At 36.7% G+C, this 17412-nt stretch overlaps 2 protein-coding genes across 8 annotated transcripts in view; one reads left to right on the forward strand and one right to left on the reverse strand.

Annotated features, from left to right (window-relative positions):
- The window catches only part of fmoda (fibromodulin a), a 104014-nt gene extending 86784 nt beyond the window's left edge, over positions 1-17230 (reverse strand). For 2 of the 6 annotated variants that reach the window (XM_048172458.1, XM_048172456.1), the window contains exons 1-3: positions 16817-17230; positions 7682-7804; positions 5461-5643 (exon numbers count right to left, since the gene is read on the reverse strand). The gene's annotated coding sequence lies outside the window, so the exon portion shown is untranslated. Of the gene's footprint in view, positions 1-5460; positions 5644-7681; positions 7805-8335; positions 8418-16816 lie in introns of those variants that run through there. The other 4 variants (XM_048172460.1, XM_048172461.1, XM_048172457.1 and 1 more) reach the window with 4 other exon arrangements.
- On the forward strand, positions 8417-10665 carry il10 (interleukin 10). Of its 2 annotated transcripts, XM_048172464.1 has the most exons (5): positions 8417-8584; positions 8746-8802; positions 9038-9193; positions 9694-9756; positions 9895-10665. In XM_048172464.1, exons 1-5 carry the CDS (start codon positions 8417-8419, stop codon positions 9988-9990), a joined length of 540 nt encoding a protein of 179 aa, XP_048028421.1. In that variant the 3' UTR covers positions 9991-10665. The 2 variants fall into 2 exon arrangements, with proteins under 2 accessions (XP_048028421.1, XP_048028422.1); XM_048172465.1 differs by lacking the exon at positions 9694-9756 and having other exon boundaries at positions 9038-9212; positions 9992-10665.
- Positions 17231-17412: the final 182 nt, after the last annotated feature.

Below are 17412 nucleotides of genomic sequence, written 5' to 3' on the forward strand. Positions count from 1 at the left end.
CTTCCATTTGGAATTATATATATATATATATATATATATATATTAATTAGGGCTGTAACGATATGCGATATGAAACCGAAATCGCGATACGCAGGTCCACGAACCTGTATCGCGATGTGAGAAGGCAGAATCGCGACACACCCCTTCCAACTCCCAGAGTTATCCTTCCTGTCCAGATCCAATGCTACCACATTTTTAAATTACTATAAGTATTAGGGGTGTAACGATTTATCGTAGATGGTGTGTCTCAATCAGCTCTCTAGTTCAGTAAGTGTTTCGGGCACACATTGAATCTTGCAAGCAGGTTTAAACGTTTCTCATGTCAGTCTCTTGCATGGTCGCGTGAGAAAAGTCGTGGCTTTCTTTCACCGCAGTGCACAGCAACAGCTGTGCTCACAGAAAAGCAAAAGACGCTTGCGATGCTTTGCTTTAAGTTAGGGGCCGTTCACATATTGCGTCTTTTCCGCGTGCAAGTCAGTTATTATTTTCAAATGTAGCCGGGCGGCAGGCGCGCTCATAATGGGATCAACGCGGTCGCGACGCGCATGCAATTCTCAACTTCTCAGAATGCCGCAAGCGCACCGCAGGTCGTGTGACAAGAATCAACCGATCAGCTATGGCCTTTCCGTAACAAAACATCAAAAGCTCAGCCGAACAGCTGATCATAGCTGATCATAGCTGTTCATGGTGGTTTTTATATCTTATCTCCATCAATATATCTCAATATAACTAATGCAAGGGCTAGAAATCAGAAACATCCTGATCCTCTTGGAGAGCTCAGTTCATGGTTACATAGCAACGACCGACGCCACATGAGCGCAAGCACTTTGGAAAGAAGGAGAAGCGGTGCGGCCACGCCTTCCACGCGTTTTTAGACGCGATATGTGAACGGCCCCTATTCATAATTCTAAGTTCATGTTAAATTTAACATTTTTTTTCAGTGACAGACAGCCCTATTCAACTGTTAATTTGAATACAGAAGGTTTTTATTAAAATTTTATATTTATTTATTTTATTGAAATGTGATCTTGTATGTACAACAAGGAAAATTATTGAAATTTGTTCATGTTTTTTTAATAAATCTTGTTTGAATTTCAGTTTCATTTTGTTCAAAATATCGTGATACGTATCGTATCGTGAACTCTGTATCGAGATACGTACCGTATCGTGACCTGAGCGTATCGTTACACCCCTAATATTAATATATTAAATATTTACATATTGAAATGTACAGGGTGCACAGCTATGTGATCCTTTTGATAAATCTACAAGGTATAGGACCCAGATTTTAACACAGCGACCTAACACAGCACCAAAATTGTTTATTGTACAAAAATAGCCTAGAAATAAAACAATAAAATGAAGCAATACCATGAACTTGGGTGATTAAAATGCAGAGCACAACTTCCAAGTATGGGACACTATACTTGGCCACACGTCACGTCACTTTCACCACATCACCATATTTTTTTAACTTCTAGAATCTGGATAATGATTTAATGTAATTTACAGTGGTGGTCAGAATTATTGGCACACTTGGTAAATATGATCAAAGATGGCTGTAAAAATAAATCTGCATTGTTTATCCTTTTGATCTTTAATTCATAAACTTAGCAAAAATCTAACCTTTCACTGAAGAAAAAGAATTGAAAGTGGGGGGAAAGTCACATTATGAAAGAAATGTTTATATCCAAAACACGTTGGCCACAATTATTGGCACCCTTTTATTCAATAGTTTTTGCAACCTCCTTTTGCCAAGAAAACAGTTTTGAGTCGTCTTCTATAATGCCTGATGAGTTTGGAGAACACCTGACAAGAGATCAGAGACCATTCCTTCATGCAGAATATCTCCAGATCCTTCAGATTCCCAGCTCCATGTTGGTGCTTCTCTTCAGCTCATTCCACTCATTTTCTTTAGGGTTCAGGTCAGGGAACTGGGATGACCATGGCAGAAGCTTCATTTTGTGCTCAGTGACACATTTTTGTGTTGGTTTTGATGTCTGTTTTGGATCATTGTCCTGATGGAAGATCCAACCATGGCCCATTATAGGATTTCTAGCAGAAGCGGTCAGGTTTTGATTTTTTATCTGTTGGTATTTGGTAGAATCCATGATATCATATATCTGAACAAGATGTCCAGGACCTCCAGCAGAAAAATAGGCCCACAACATTAAAGATCCAGCAATATATTTAACCGTGGGCAATGGGGTACTTTTTATCCATGTGTGCACCAAACCCATCTGGTGGGTTTGCTGCCAAAAAGCTCTTTTTTTAGTTTCATCTGACCATTGAAGCCGGTCCCATTTGAAGTTCCAGTCATGTCTGACAACTTAATATACTGGAGATTGTTTCTGGATGAGAGCAGAGGATTTTTCTTGAAAACCTCCTGAACAACTTGTGAGGATGTAGGTGCTGTTTGATATTTTTTTTACACTTTCTGAGACTCAAGACTCAAATAATCTCTGCAATTCTCCAACTGTGATCCTTGGAGAGTCTTTGGCCACTCAAACTCTCCTCCATACCATGCATTACTATGATTCAGACACTCGTCCTCTTCCAGGCAGATTTGTAACATCTTTAGTTAATTGGAACTTCTTAATTATTGCCCTGATAGTGGAAATGGGGATTTTCAATGCTTCAGCTATTTTCTTACAGCTACTTTCTATTTTGTGAAGGTCAACAATCTTTTGCTGCACATCAAAACTATATTCTTTGGTTTTTCTCATTGTGATGAATGATTAAGGGAATTTGGCCTTTGTGTTTCCTCATGTTTATACTCCTGTGGAACAGGAAGTCATGGCTGGACAATTTCATGTTTATGATCACCCTGGTGTGCTAAAAATGTAAATATGACTGGGAATATACTTCAGATATTTTACTCATAAACAGTTCTAGGGGTGCCAATAATTATGACCAGCATGTACTGGAGAAAAACATTTATTTCATAATGTGATTTTCCCCTCACTTTCAATTCTTTTCCTTCAATGAAAGGTTAGATTTTTACTCATTTTATGAATTAAAGATCAAAAGGATAAACCATGCAGATTTATTTTTACAGTCATCTTTGATCATATTTACCAAGAGTGCCAATAATTCTGACCACCACTGCATGTGCCTAACTCCATTCATGAGAAAGGCACATTTAATCAAAAAGTGTAAATGTAATTGAAAGCATTTGTTTTATTTATTTATATTTTTTGGGGAGATTTTTGCCTTTATTGTGATAGGATAGTATAGAGTGGACAGGAAGCGAGGTGGGAGAGAAAGAGGGGGACAGGATTGGGAAAGGTCCGTGAGCCGGGACTCGAATTCGGGTTGCTCGAAGTGCAACGGTGCTATACGCCAGCACTCTGCACACGGTATACACAGTGCAGCGCTTCCGGGTTCTACATCGGAATGCTGGCTCAGTATTAGATGGCTCACTACGCGTGCATCTTGGTGCTCACTTAAAAAGCATAGGAAACTGACAGAGAAGAGCAGAAATCTTTTGTGTTTTGCACACAAAAAGTACTCTCATCACATCATAACATTAAGGTTGAACCACTGTAGTCACATTGACTATTTTAACAATGTCTTTACTACTTTTCTGGGCCTTGAAAGGGGTAACAGCATTGTAGGCTATCGAAGTTCATCAAAAATATGTTAATTTGTGTTGCAAAGATGAATGAAGGTCTTACAGGTTAGTAATGAATGACAGAATTTTCATTTTTGAGTGAACTAACCCTTTAAGCAGTACAAGAAAAGATATTTTAAATTTTAATAATATTTCTCAATATTACAGTTTTTTTCTTTCACCCTAGTAAATGTTGCCATGTTGAGACTTCTTTCAAAAGCATTTGAAAAAAAACTAACTTTTGACCTGTAATGTACGTGGCTAGTTGCAATTTATTATTTGCACTTAACACCATTTTGCATTTTGTATTTTGTACCAATCAGAACAAACATGCGACCCAGCATACTAAGATTTAAGATTTTATGATGTTGGCGCTTGAAAACAAGTCATGCACAACGTGTTCCACCAACAGGAAAGGAGGAGCTTTTATGCAGCAAAACATCCATTGGTATGCTTCAGCAGATGCGTTGTGTTTTGGAACCAAGCCTCAGTCATGTGGGGTACCAGTACCCGCAAAGGCACGAGCCATAACAGCTACATCCTACATACTGGCCGTCGCACCTCATAGCAAGCGCTCTCACATGCGTCACTGCAGAACGCCCATGAGAACATAGGCTTTGACACCTTAAACAGTTAAACTAAAAAATTTGTGAAACTGAAACTGCTGCAGGATGATGTGGTGAGCCCTTACTGTTTGAGAAAAGGATTTCCTCTAAAGACAAGACGCTGTGTTCAGTCTTAGTGGGGCAAGGGTTTGACCCCCTGCGAAAATGTTTTATTTGCAACCATTCAGACCTGTTCAAAAATAGATTAAAATTTGGTCTAAAATAGATATTTGTAGTAACAAAATGATTCATGTTTTCATGATGCACGATAGCTGATTAATAAGGAATCTTATCATCAATAAAATCATGTGAATAAATATAAATGGCATTCCTTAAATCAACTCTTCATAACTTCCCAATATTACAAGGCCATAATATGAGTCGAACGTGGTGCGTGATTTTAGCTAAATTGGGATCAGACAACAGTGACCACCGAAACTTCTTATTGCTTAACAGAAACTTACAGAAACTCTCTTAGCCATGCAATTTGGGACTTCACATCAAATAGAAATGCTAAATTTAACTTATGTTAAACTTATGTAACTAATGTAAAATATATACATAACTGAGAGTAAAGGTTCAATAATACGGTATTCTGTGGTTTGATATGCGTGTCTTAGAAACCTTCAGATTTTGAAAAAAAAAAAACAGTTTAAACTTATACATTTACATGAATATTGAGATCAGACTAAAAATCAATCTGCAAAACAATCAGTTCAGCGGAAATTCTGTATATTGAGAATAATATATGTCAAATTTAACTCAGGACTCTATCCCCAGGTTTCACAGACAAGGCTTAAGCTAGTCCTAGACTAAAATGCATGTTGGAGCTGTTTTAACTGAGAGCAACTTGCACTGACATATCTTAAAATATGTCAGTGCCATTGTTTTGTCTCAAGATATACACCAGTAATGTTTTTTTCAAGTGAAAGTTTATAAAAGCTACTTAAATGCCCTAATTGAACTAAGGCCTAATCTTGGCTTAGGTTAAGCCCTGTCTGTGGCCTATATATTATATTGGAAGAACTTTTAAATGAGTGATTTATACCTAATAGAAAGTGTCTGCATATAAGCTTACATTCATTAGCCAGTTTCATATCTGCTGATGCAGAGCAGTTTCATGTTTAATGTCTCAGTACATGAATTTTTTCATATGCAAATACTTTCAACTCTGAATAAGGAAAAAAAAACACCTGTATGAATAATATATGTTCTCAATAAGGGTCATTTTGGGATGTTTACCTCATATGTCCCTTTTTAGCTTTCCCCTCAAAGCTTCTAATCTCTGCCCCCAGTTCAATCCTGTAGAACTGTTGTGGGGTGATGGGTCATCTGTGTACTCAAGACACGTAAGCGCAGCTGTGCTCATGGGAAAGCAATAATGAATGCAGCCAGATCTTCAGCTCCCTATTTCTCTTGACTTTCCTGTTAAAAAAAAAAAATGAAAAAAGAAAAAATTTAAAAATAGAAAATAAATGACAGAATTTTTTCTTTAAGCAATATAGCTGTAATGAGTCTATTTTTGGTTGTATTTATGTTTTGTTTTTTGCTTGTTTTTGTTTTTTTGTTTGTTTTTTTCATAGCATGCATCAGTTCTTGGCTCCTCATAATGTAGCTCAAACCAGTACAAATAATCTATAAGCATAGGTGGTCTGAGGGCATGATGACGGTCAAATTTCTCTCTGTTTCAGGCTTTCCACAAGATGAAGGTTTCACTGCTCAAATGTGTACAAGTTCCTAATTTTTTTTTTTCTTTTTTTCATGCAAAGACCCTCCATTACATCCATTACATCAGCAATCTCTGCCTATCTGTTAAGCTCACGTATATGGCGTTTTACCTCAGACATGCCGGAGAGAAAAAACCACCAGTTTTGCATCATGGGTTGGGCTTACCCTGCTAGTCTTCACACTGAAGCATGATGTGAGGTACAGAAATGCTTGCACAGATGTTTTAATAGTAAGTCATGGAACAGGTTCATGCTTACATTATCCAGTTAATGACAACTAATGAAATTCCATAGTGCTCACTTGTTTCTTGTAATAACCAACACTGAGCTAAAATTCAACAAAGGAAATCAAAGTAAAGAAGCATCTTCATCATTACAATTATTGTAGTAACATAAACAATACAAAGATGAAGAAACATTTATAACCATTAAACAGATGACTAGAACTACAATAACAAAGCAATGTCTGAAAATCTTAATTCATACTTGAAAGATGAATTTAGTACACAATTTGAGCTGTATAGTGGCATGTTAAAAAACAACCCTTAAGAACTACTTTATATTAAAAGACTGCTTATTGCCCTTGAGATTTTATTTAATTGGGTTATGTCAAATATGTCATAATATATTTTTTATACTCAAGCCATTGTATACTTCTCAATGGGAAATAATTTACAAAATGTAGTTTCGCTGATTGTGCAATATCTATGAAACAGCATGCTCCAAAATGTAGTTTCACTGACTGTGGATTTATTTGCGACATTATTGTGGCCAGCCTGTGGTCAGTTGTAAAAGATGCAGAAGCAGAAGAATGTATTTTGGTGAAATAACTTCAAGTGGCACTTAATTTCATGAGATCTTCTTGAGAGAGGAAGCAGCTTGACCTAATATGGAATTTATATTCCATAAATATAGCATATACTGTAGAAAATTAGTGCCCAGTTTACAAATACTTGCTTAGTCAGCTTGATATTGACTGAAAACATACAATATTGTAGCAAATATGTCCCTCTCAGACAGAGATTTGTACACATTTGGTTTTACAAATTGTGTACGTCATGTTTAAAGAGTGCTGGAATGTGTTATTCTTACACGGCTACATCCAATGGTTTGGAGACGGTTTGGGGGGTTCCCCTCAGTTGAAATTGCGTTCCTGAGGGGTCGTCCCCCTTGGTTAAAATCGCGCAATATGACTGATATGGCACATTGCTATTAGCGATTAAAGGGGCAGGGGCTCACTCATCTCAGTTCATCACGATCTTACAAAGCTCCGTTATAATCAATAAACCTGATCTAATACTGTTATAACCTTCTCCCAAGTGCAAATACAGATAAGCAATGGATTGTTTGCCAAATATATTTTGCCAATATGATATTATTACGGAGAAAGCTAGATCGTACACCAGAAGTTATGGGCAGATTTTCCCTCTAAAAGCAATCAGAAGGAGCAGCATGCAGTGGTTTGAGTGAGAAAATTCCATGCAAGTCTCAAGTCCGTGTTGCCCAGTCTTACACATACTCTGCCATATTTATTATTCATATTTAAGTAGCTGTGTAACGGGAACAACTTGAGTTGAGTTTCAGGAGAAAAGGCTTGCATGAATGATTTTAGAATCAATGGAGCCAGGGGTAAATGTGAAAGATCTCTGTGGTTTAGAACATAAAGGAATTAATTGTCACCTAGAAACCACACTGGACCCTTACAGTCATCTCTGTATGTATGAGTTTACGCTCACCTGTGAGAGTTGGCTCAATGCACATATAGTGCTTCCACCATCTACGTAAAAAGAAATGTCAGAGATGAGACGTCTATTCAGTTCACTGCTTTTATCTGAGAAGCTTACAGAAGATTCCCGCAACTGCCAGAAAAAAAAAGGATAAGGTTAAACATATAGGGCCAATACAGGCCAATTAAAAATGTAATTTAATTTTTAATTTTTAATTATTTTTTTTTCCAGAATTTAATTACACAGATTAACAATGTATATAAATCCATTATATTTTAAATCTATTAATAAATCTATTATATTTTATATATTTAGGTAGACAGGATGACATAACATGATAGATAGACAGATAGATAGATAGATAGATAGATAGATAGATAGATCAAAATTGTGGTTAAGAAACTCCTAATGATAATGAGAAAACAAGTTTCTAGCAAACAAATACATTTTATTGATTATTCATCTTGAAGTAACCTTCCATCCACAAGTTCCATCAAAGTTCAATTTTCCTATATAACTTCTGCAATCCAAAAAAAAGAAAAAAAAAGAAAAAGCAACTATGTGATGACACAGTCTAAGAGAAATATGATTGCCAGTAAGTCAACCCCCACCCCCCCACCACCACAGGAAGCTAAGGTAGACTAGGAATGGTATAAAATTCACCCCAAAAGCTCATCTGTACATCTCCTCTCTTCTGGGCTGAATATCAAGAAAGAGCCAAGAACAAAGAAAAAGAACTGAAGAATGATTTTCTCTAGAGTCATCTTTTCTGCTATGGTCATGCTTCTGCTTTCTGAAAGTGCTCAGTGCAGAAGAGTTGACTGTAAGTCTGAATGTTGCTCATTTGTGGAGGGCTTTCCTGTGAGGCTGAAGGAGCTCCGTTCTGCATACAGAGAAATACAGAGGTTTTACGTGAGTATATCTAGAATGGTTTTATACTTATATACATATACACATTTAGACTCATTGCATGAAGACTGTGCTTTGCAAATTCCAATCTGCAAGGCATTTCTGCTTTGTGCTACACTGAGATTTGAGGTTCTAATGAATTTGTTTACATTTGTTCTTCTCAGGAGTCCAATGATGACTTAGAACCATTATTAAACGAGAACGTGCAACAGAACATCAATGTAAGTGACAAGCTCCATAACATTTACTCCTACAGCATTATACCATCAATTATTCAAATTTAAAATTAGCAACAGAAGTAGTAATCATACTGAAACTGAAGGTTTTGTGCAAGACGTGCAAACCAAACTAAAGCTCGCCTAACATCTTGCACCTGCACATTGCTACGGCAGCACCAAAGTGTGATAACTGTGGGAGTCCGAAACAGCTCATTTAACTCATATATCTGATCCACAGAGTCCTTATGGATGCCATGTCATGAACGAGATCCTGCGCTTCTACTTGGAGACCATTCTGCCAACAGCTGTCCAGAAGAACCACTTGCACCCGAAAACACCCATCGACTCCATTGGAAGTATATTTCAAGATCTCAAGCGGGATATGGTCAAATGTGTAAGTCCATCTTTTGGTCATTTGAAATTAGTTTAAGGGATGATTTAAGAGAAAAGATTTGATCACACTGATACAATTACTTGCACATTCAGAGTAAATCTGTCCATCCTGGTGACAAACACAGCTAAAACCAACCACAACCCCAACCCCTAAAACCTTCTGGTTGACCATAAAATCAGTGTAGGCAGATTTGAAGTTGTTTTTAAGTATGGAACTCTGCTCATTAATACCTCATTAAAATGGTGTTGCTAAATTTAGGATGTGAGCTGAGGTGAATGTTAGGATGGTGAAGATTGTTTTTTAAAAAACGTAGTTCAGGCATATTCAGGATGTCGTAATAGTGCACATATGAAGAAAGCGTTTGTGGATTTATTAGCAAGAGCTGTTGCGAGTGAGTCAAAATACCTAGTTCTTGTTGTGAAATAGTATGGTGAGGCAAAGAAGGTGTCTTTAACATTGCAAACTACATGAAATAACACAAACGTCTCTCTATGTTACAGAGGAAATACTTTTCTTGCAAAAATCCCTTTGAGTTTGCCACCATAAAGAACTCATATGAAAAGGTAAGTCTTATACAGCAAATTAATGCTAATAAGAATAACATGTTACACGATCAAAATTTTCTACTCTAGAATTGCTTGAAATTAACAAATTATGTTTGAAAACTATTCCAAAGGCTGACAGTATCTTGTTCTCTTTAGATGAAGGAAAAGGGTGTTTATAAAGCAATGGGAGAGCTTGATATGCTCTTTAAGTACATCGAACAGTATCTGGCGTCAAAGAGAGAAAAGCACTAACAGGATGTCACTGTGGATTGGATGGTGGCTGGCCATGATGACATGAGTCAAGTTTGAATATTCTGAAAACAAAGAAAGAATAATGGACAGATCAACCACATACTGTAGGATAAGGCACAAATGGACTTCACCCTTTAACTTATCGCTTGCACATCACCATTCCATCACACTACTTGCTGATGCACTGCAATGCCAGCCTCTTTACCTTCTCTTTCTGGAGTTCTGGAAAATGTCACAATGGCAATGTTTTACATTGAACTAAAACCATAAAATGTTTGTTTAAGTCACATTGACTAGGGTTATCTTGAAAATTTGTTGTCGAAATTTGTTGAAATAACTTATTGTGTAAATATTGCGTAATATAAATATTGTGTAAACACTGATATTTATGTCTTTTTATCAACTTTATTTATTTCTTTATTTTATGATCTTAAATGTTTATTTAACTGTATTTTTCATATTTCTGATGCTTATATTTAATTTGTTACCAGAAACTGTTATGAGTGTTATGAATAAATTATTGCAACTGAATAATGCAAACATTTCCTTTTTTGGTTAATGCGGTTTGGTTGTCTTCCTCGTGTTGAAATTAGTTCATACTGATCTTCTGTTTACTTCCAAGACTGTCAAGTTTTGCGAGAACAAGCCAAATAAACATTCTAAAATCATAAAGCATTAAAATAGTGTCACTTATCATTTAACACTATCATTTCCAGGGTGTGTCAAAATGAGCGAGTAAGGGTTAAAACATGACTGTGCTAACCTCAGAACTGACCTAAATAGAGCAGTTACCAGCAGCTTAGCAGTCAGCCCTTTACTGTAATTGCAGCGATGCATGTCTCACCCTAATGAGATTAACGATGTAACTGCTAACATGGGCCGTGGAACTTTAAAAGTTGTTGCTGCTTACTGAGTAAGCAAAACAGTATGGGAACGAGATGCTAGTTTCAGTTGTGACAGAGCGTTAAACAAGGCTCGGAGTGGTTAACTGGGTGGTGTAGGCCTAGCAATTGAAACTGAAAGCTTTTGCACAACAATAGTGATAGACTTGCATTTACAAACACCAAGTTATCATAGTCTCTGTATGAACCTTGCAGCGTTTTTGTATGAAACTGGTGGCAAAATCTTCCAAAGCCCTAAAACACCTCTTCTAATCTAGAACAAATTTAAGTGAGATTTAGTGTTAACAAAAAAAGTATGTAGTGATTGCAAATGCAATGCTTATTTTTCAATCCTGAACAAACAGGATTGTGGGATATCAGGCATCTAGCTGCTTTTATAAACCAGAAGAAAGCAACTTAGACATGCCTTGATCCATTTCTACTTCTGTATACTGCCTGCAAAATCAGCATTTTGACAGAGGTTTGTCAGTGCATGCTGGAAGGCCTGTCAAGAGCATTACAATAGTCCAGTCTGGATAGAACAAGAGCTTGGAGTTGTGCAGCATGCTCCAATAGGAAGGGTCCGATCTTCCTAATATAGTATAAGGAAAATCTGCAAGACCAGGCAGTTCTACCAATGTGGTCTGTAAAGTTTAACTGGTCATCAATCACAACTCCAAGGTTCCTGGCTATCCTGGATGGCGTTATAATACTAAACAGATAGAAAATCTAAATTCTAAGAAAATGTGTCACTGTATTGATCTGGACAAATACAGTAAATCAAAGTACTGAACACAAATAAATAATGATGGAAATCACAAATCTGTGAGACTTAATATTATGAAACAGCAGCATGATTTTGTTGAAGTTTCTGTTTTGTAGGCTGGCAGTCATTTCCTCTCAATATGCCTGCTATCTGTAAGAATGTTTGATGTAAAACATTTTGGAGTTAGTTTACCAACAATGAAACTACATTTAAGACAAAACGGTTTCAAATGCAGTTTCCCAGACTGATGATAATCAACACTATCACTCACATCTGAACAAACCGTCCTACTGTATACACTCTCTGTACTGGGAAGTAAGATAATCTGAAAGCAAGATGTATCTGTAACTCACTAGTAGAGTGTTGTGCTTTTTTGTGGTTCAGAGTTTGTGGTTTCAATTCCCAAGGAATGAACATACTAGCAATATGTACCTTATCTTGAACGCACTGCACGAAAAGCATCTGCCAAATGCACAAGTTAAGATTTTGCTACAGTGCATGAGATTTAACATTAATTACAATAAACTGTTCTATAATTTCATTGATACCCCATATTTATTCATTCATAAATTGCATTGATTTCCAAAGCCTCTATTTTCCCTGTGCTATTTGCCAAAGATTTAAAATTCATCTTTGTTAAATCAGTTTTAATATACTGAAGCTATTTTCTATACTGTAAACATATCCATCCTTAATCATCCAAAACTGCCAAAGGGAATTGGTGGGTTAAATCTGAGTGGTCTGTGAACAGACTAATTAAACAAAATGTGCAAATGAAAGACTTGAGAATTTGCAAACCTCACTTAACCCTATAGTGAATTGCTGTGAAGGTATGCATTGGTTATAAGAAGCTTTTTTGCTTTTTAACACAGTTCCAAATGCTAAGATACAATTTAACCAATCGATTTGGGGAGAAAGCAGAGGCCTACCCAGTCTGTCATCTGTCATCATTTACTCACCCTCATGTCATTCCAAACCTGTCTGACTTTCTTTCTTCTGATGAACAAACGCAAATAATATATTTTGAAAAAAAAAATTGTTCATACAATGAATGGCCGTTTCTCAATATGCATTCCTAAGCGATCTTGCGTCCTTGTGTTCTTGCTCTATGTCATCATCAATCGTTGAATTTCAGTTCCAATACTCAAGAACAGAGGACACATGAAAGTACCTGTGCTCGAGGATGCATCGAATGCAGACTTGAGAGAATCGAACTGTTAAAAATCCCAGAAGACGCTGCGGGCGGTTGACATACGAAAGCCTGCAAGCTTTAAAGTTCTCGTTCTCACTTATGAGATTCCCGCTACAAGCTTGCAAATGCGTGATGGTATTCTGCTACTAAGGTCGCCTGCAAGACTGAACTTCATGAGAACGCAAGTCTGTTCTCTGCGTTCTTGGAACTGAGAAACAGCCAATGTCCATGATGGGGAGACATTTTGTCAAAATATCTTCTAAACCAGGGGTGTCAAATACTGTGTACGGCCAGTGGGCCGAATACGGCCCATGATGGTGTCCAATCCAGCCTGGCGATGATTTGAACAATAATAAAAAATAGAGATGCACCAGTAAATCGGTCATAAATTGGAATGGTTTTAAGTTTTATTTTGGCCGATGTCTATTACGGACTTGCACACAAACTGCTTTGCTAAAAGTCATTTGACATTTATATTATTAAGTCTGGTAGGTATTAGTTCACTTTCAAATGAAAATTAGCCCAAGCTTTACTCACCCTCAAGCCTTCCTAGGTGTATATGACTTTCTTCTTTCTGATGAACATAATTAAAGAAATATTAATAAATATCCTGAGGCATCTAAGCTTTATAATGGCAATGAGACCAATGAGTATGAGCTGATGAAAGTGTCTCCATCCACATCCATCCATCATAAACATACTCCACACAGATCCGGGGGGTTAATAAAGGCCTTCTGAAGTGAAGAGATGCATTTGTGTAAAAAAATCCAGATTTAAACAAGTCACGAAGTAAAATATCTAGCTTCCGCCAGACCGCCTTCTGTATTCAATGTACGAAGAAAGTGTAAACCTCTTGCAGTTCACAAAGCTTATGCTACGTCCTACGTCTTCCCTATTTAACTTACGGAAAAAGTGTAACTGACGTGACGGCCTGGCGGAAGCTAGATATTTTACTTCATAACTTGTTAAATATGGTTTTATTTTTATACAAACACATCACTTTGCTTCAGAAGGCCTTTATTAACACCCTGGAGCCGTGTGGAGTACGTTTATGATGGATAGATGTGGATGGAGGCACTTTCTTCAGCTTTATACTCATTGGTCTCATTCACTGCCATTATAAAGCTTGGATGCGTCAGGATATTTATTAATATTTCTCCGATTATGTTCAACAGAAAGAAGAAAGTCATATACACACAGGATGGCTTAAAGGTGCCCTCGAATGAAAAATTGAATTTATCTTGGCATAGTCAAATAACAAGAGTTCAGTACATGGAAATGGCATACAGTTAGTCTCAAACACCATTTTTTCCTCCTTCTTGTATAAATCTCATTTGTTTAAAAGACTGTGTAACAGTCGGGATCATTAATATGTACGCCCCCAATATTTGCATATGCCAGCCCATGTTCCCAACATTATGAAAGGCATTAGACAAGGGCAGAACGTCTGGATGTGCACAGGTGAATCAACAGACTAGGTAAGCAAGCAAGAACAATATCGAAAAATGGCAGATGGAGCAATAATAACTGACATGATCCATGATAACATGATATTTTTAGTGATATTTGTTAATTGTCTTTCTAAATGTTTCGTTAGCATGTTGTTAGCAATGTACTGTTAAATGTGGTTAAAGTTACCATCGTTTCTTACTGTATTCACGGAGACAAGAGCCATCGCTATTTTCATTTTTAAACACTTGCAGTCTGTATAATTCATAAACACAACTTCATTCTTTATAAATCTCTCCAACAGTGTAGCATTACCCGTTAGCCACGGAGCACAGCCTCAAATCCATTCAGAATCAAATGTAAACAATATAACAGTATACAATACTCACATAATCCGACGCATGCATGCCGCATGCATGACGAACACTTTGTAAAGATCCATTTGAGGGTTATATTAGCTGTGTAAACTTTGTTTATGCACTGTTCAAGGCAAGCGCGAGCTCCGTGGGCGTGGAGCACGAGAATTAAAGGGCCAGTAGCCCTGAATCGGCTCATTTATAATGATGCCCCAAAATAGGCAGTTAAAAAATTAATAAAAAAAAATCTATGGGGTATTTTGAGCTGAAACTTCACAGACACATTCAGGGGACACCTTAGACTTCTATTACATCTTTTTTTTTTTAAGTTCTAGGGCACCTTTAAGGGTGAGTAAATCTTGGGCTAATTTTCATTTGAAACTGAACTAAACTTTAACACAGGCCAAACAGGGCACGCTGAAGATGGACACAAAGAGGAGAACACAGATGCGCCAGCAGAGCAAAAACTGTACCAGGTACAGAAAGCTCACTGTTCATGAAATATAGGAAGAAAAATATAAATGTTGAAATGGGGGTAGGGGTTATGAATATATCTATGAAAGGGAAATGTCTTCAGAATAGTTTTGATGGCATTTTCTTGTCTTCTAACCTCCATATAAAGTAGTGTTTATAAGCGCAGTGCTGCTTTGTGTACAGCCGTAAACAAGGAAACGCTATATTACTGCCGTTTCACAAGCGCCACTTACTATCAGAGAGTGAATTTCCATTTTTATTCAGTATGTCTGCTGTTTTTGTTGTGCAGTTGTCTTCTAAAATAATTATAGCATAATTTCACAAAACAAAAGTCAGATCTTTCTGTTTTATCTAATTTAAATAAAAAATAACTGCTTATGCTACATGTGTGTAGCATCTTTGTTTACATTAAAATGTAGTGGTTGCTTCTCATTTCAAATGGCTGGGTAGGCCTACAGATATTTTATTTTATAGAACAAATAAACAACAAATAAAATTGCTTAAAGAAAGAAAGAAAAAATCGGCAACCGTTATCAGAATCAGCTAATTTGCTTTTAAAAAATTGGAATCAGCCATGAAAAATTATAACTGGGGCATCCCTAATAAAAAATATCAAATAAAATATTATTATTACTAAGTCTTTTCACTGTAAAAAGGCAGATTTCACAAAGCAGTGTGTTTTTCCAGTTTTATTAATTTACAGTTTGTATGGTTAATGTTAATGTAGGCTAATTTCAGCACTATAACCCCCAGTTTCACAGACAAGGCTTAAGCTAGTCCCAGACTATGTTTAAGCTGTTATAACTGAAAGCAACTTGCACTGACATATCTTTAAAAATGTCAGTGCCATTGTTTTATCTCAAGATGCACACCAGTAATGTTTTTTTTTCTAATGTAAGTTGATAAATGCTACTTAAATATCCTAATTGAACTAATTGGCCTAATTCTGGCTTAGGCTAAACACTGTCTGTGAAACCAGGCCTAAGGTTTAAAAAAGGTAATTCGGCCAGCACTTTTACATTTTTTTCTACTCCTGCCCTCAACCTAAAATGAGTTTGAAAAACTGTTCTGAACTATGCCTTTTAACAAAGTTTTTTTTCATTCAGTAATTCTTAGCATCAATTTTTCCAGCTTCTGTTTAGGAAGTGAACAGGGGTTGGGGTGGAAGTGAAAATCAGGAAGGGTGATTACCCTTGAGGTGTGGTACTAAGAACATGAAGATGAATAATTTCTTGTACAGTGGCATGACTCAGATAGCTAGAATCCAAAAGGGCTTAACACGTTTCACCACGTTTACACAATCATAATGGGATACATTAATGGCATGACCATTCAGTATTTCAATGGTACTCACATCACATATGCGTTTTAAAACTGAGAGAGATTAAACTTTAAAGACTCGTAAAAAAACGTCAAGTAAATTAACTTTAGTTAGCTACTTTAACTTAACCCATATGCTAAGCTAAAAACTAACGGTTAAAGAAAGTAGTTAAGGTTACACTACAGGGAAAAAGTACCTCACCGCGTACAGTTAAAACAAATCACCTGTAACGTTACCGGGAATACATGAATGATTATTACCATCTCCAATCTACAAATAGCACACAAAACCCCTTACACTCTTTAGAAATGTATTTTGAGGTGCAGCTATTCATATTATCAAATAGAGTAGTTTCACTGGTTAGCAGTAATCCTGTTGACACCTCACCTGAATATGTTTGATGTCTTCGACGTTGTAAGGATTTATCTTTTTGGCTTTATCTTCGGAATGCAGACTAGTAAACATTATGAATACTTTTACTTAGTTCTGTTAATGTCAAACAACTCCTGACTCCTGAAATAGCAGCGAAGAGGATGTACAACTGGCTAAATGCGCGCGAAAAGGCTTCTGTGCCGTTCGAAGGAACCGCCCGACTGATTCAGACGTTAACGGTCAATTCCGTCGATTATTCAGACCGGTGTTGTGCCGATTCAAAAAGAGTAATTTATTCCCAAATCAGATATAGTTTGTTCTGCCTTGTAAACGGCCACGTCTTCATCGTTGAACTATCGTCGAGTGTCAGAAATGTAAAATATAAGAACTTCGCAACATGCTTTTTAAAAATAGTGATACAAGCAGCCTCGATCGCAACTGAGATATATAGTTTAACCTATGTTTTTAGCCACTCTGCTGTTTATCACTTCTAATAAAACAGTCGGAGGAAAAAGAGTGAGATTAAATAAATGTAGCTACTAACAAGCTCTGCCACTGATGGAAAAATATAGTAAAGGGAAAAAGGACAACCAGTGCCAGGGAAACTTCAA

This window comes from Megalobrama amblycephala, linkage group LG21 (assembly GCF_018812025.1).
Source record: "Megalobrama amblycephala isolate DHTTF-2021 linkage group LG21, ASM1881202v1, whole genome shotgun sequence".
Taxonomy (NCBI): Eukaryota; Metazoa; Chordata; class Actinopteri; order Cypriniformes; family Xenocyprididae; genus Megalobrama; species Megalobrama amblycephala.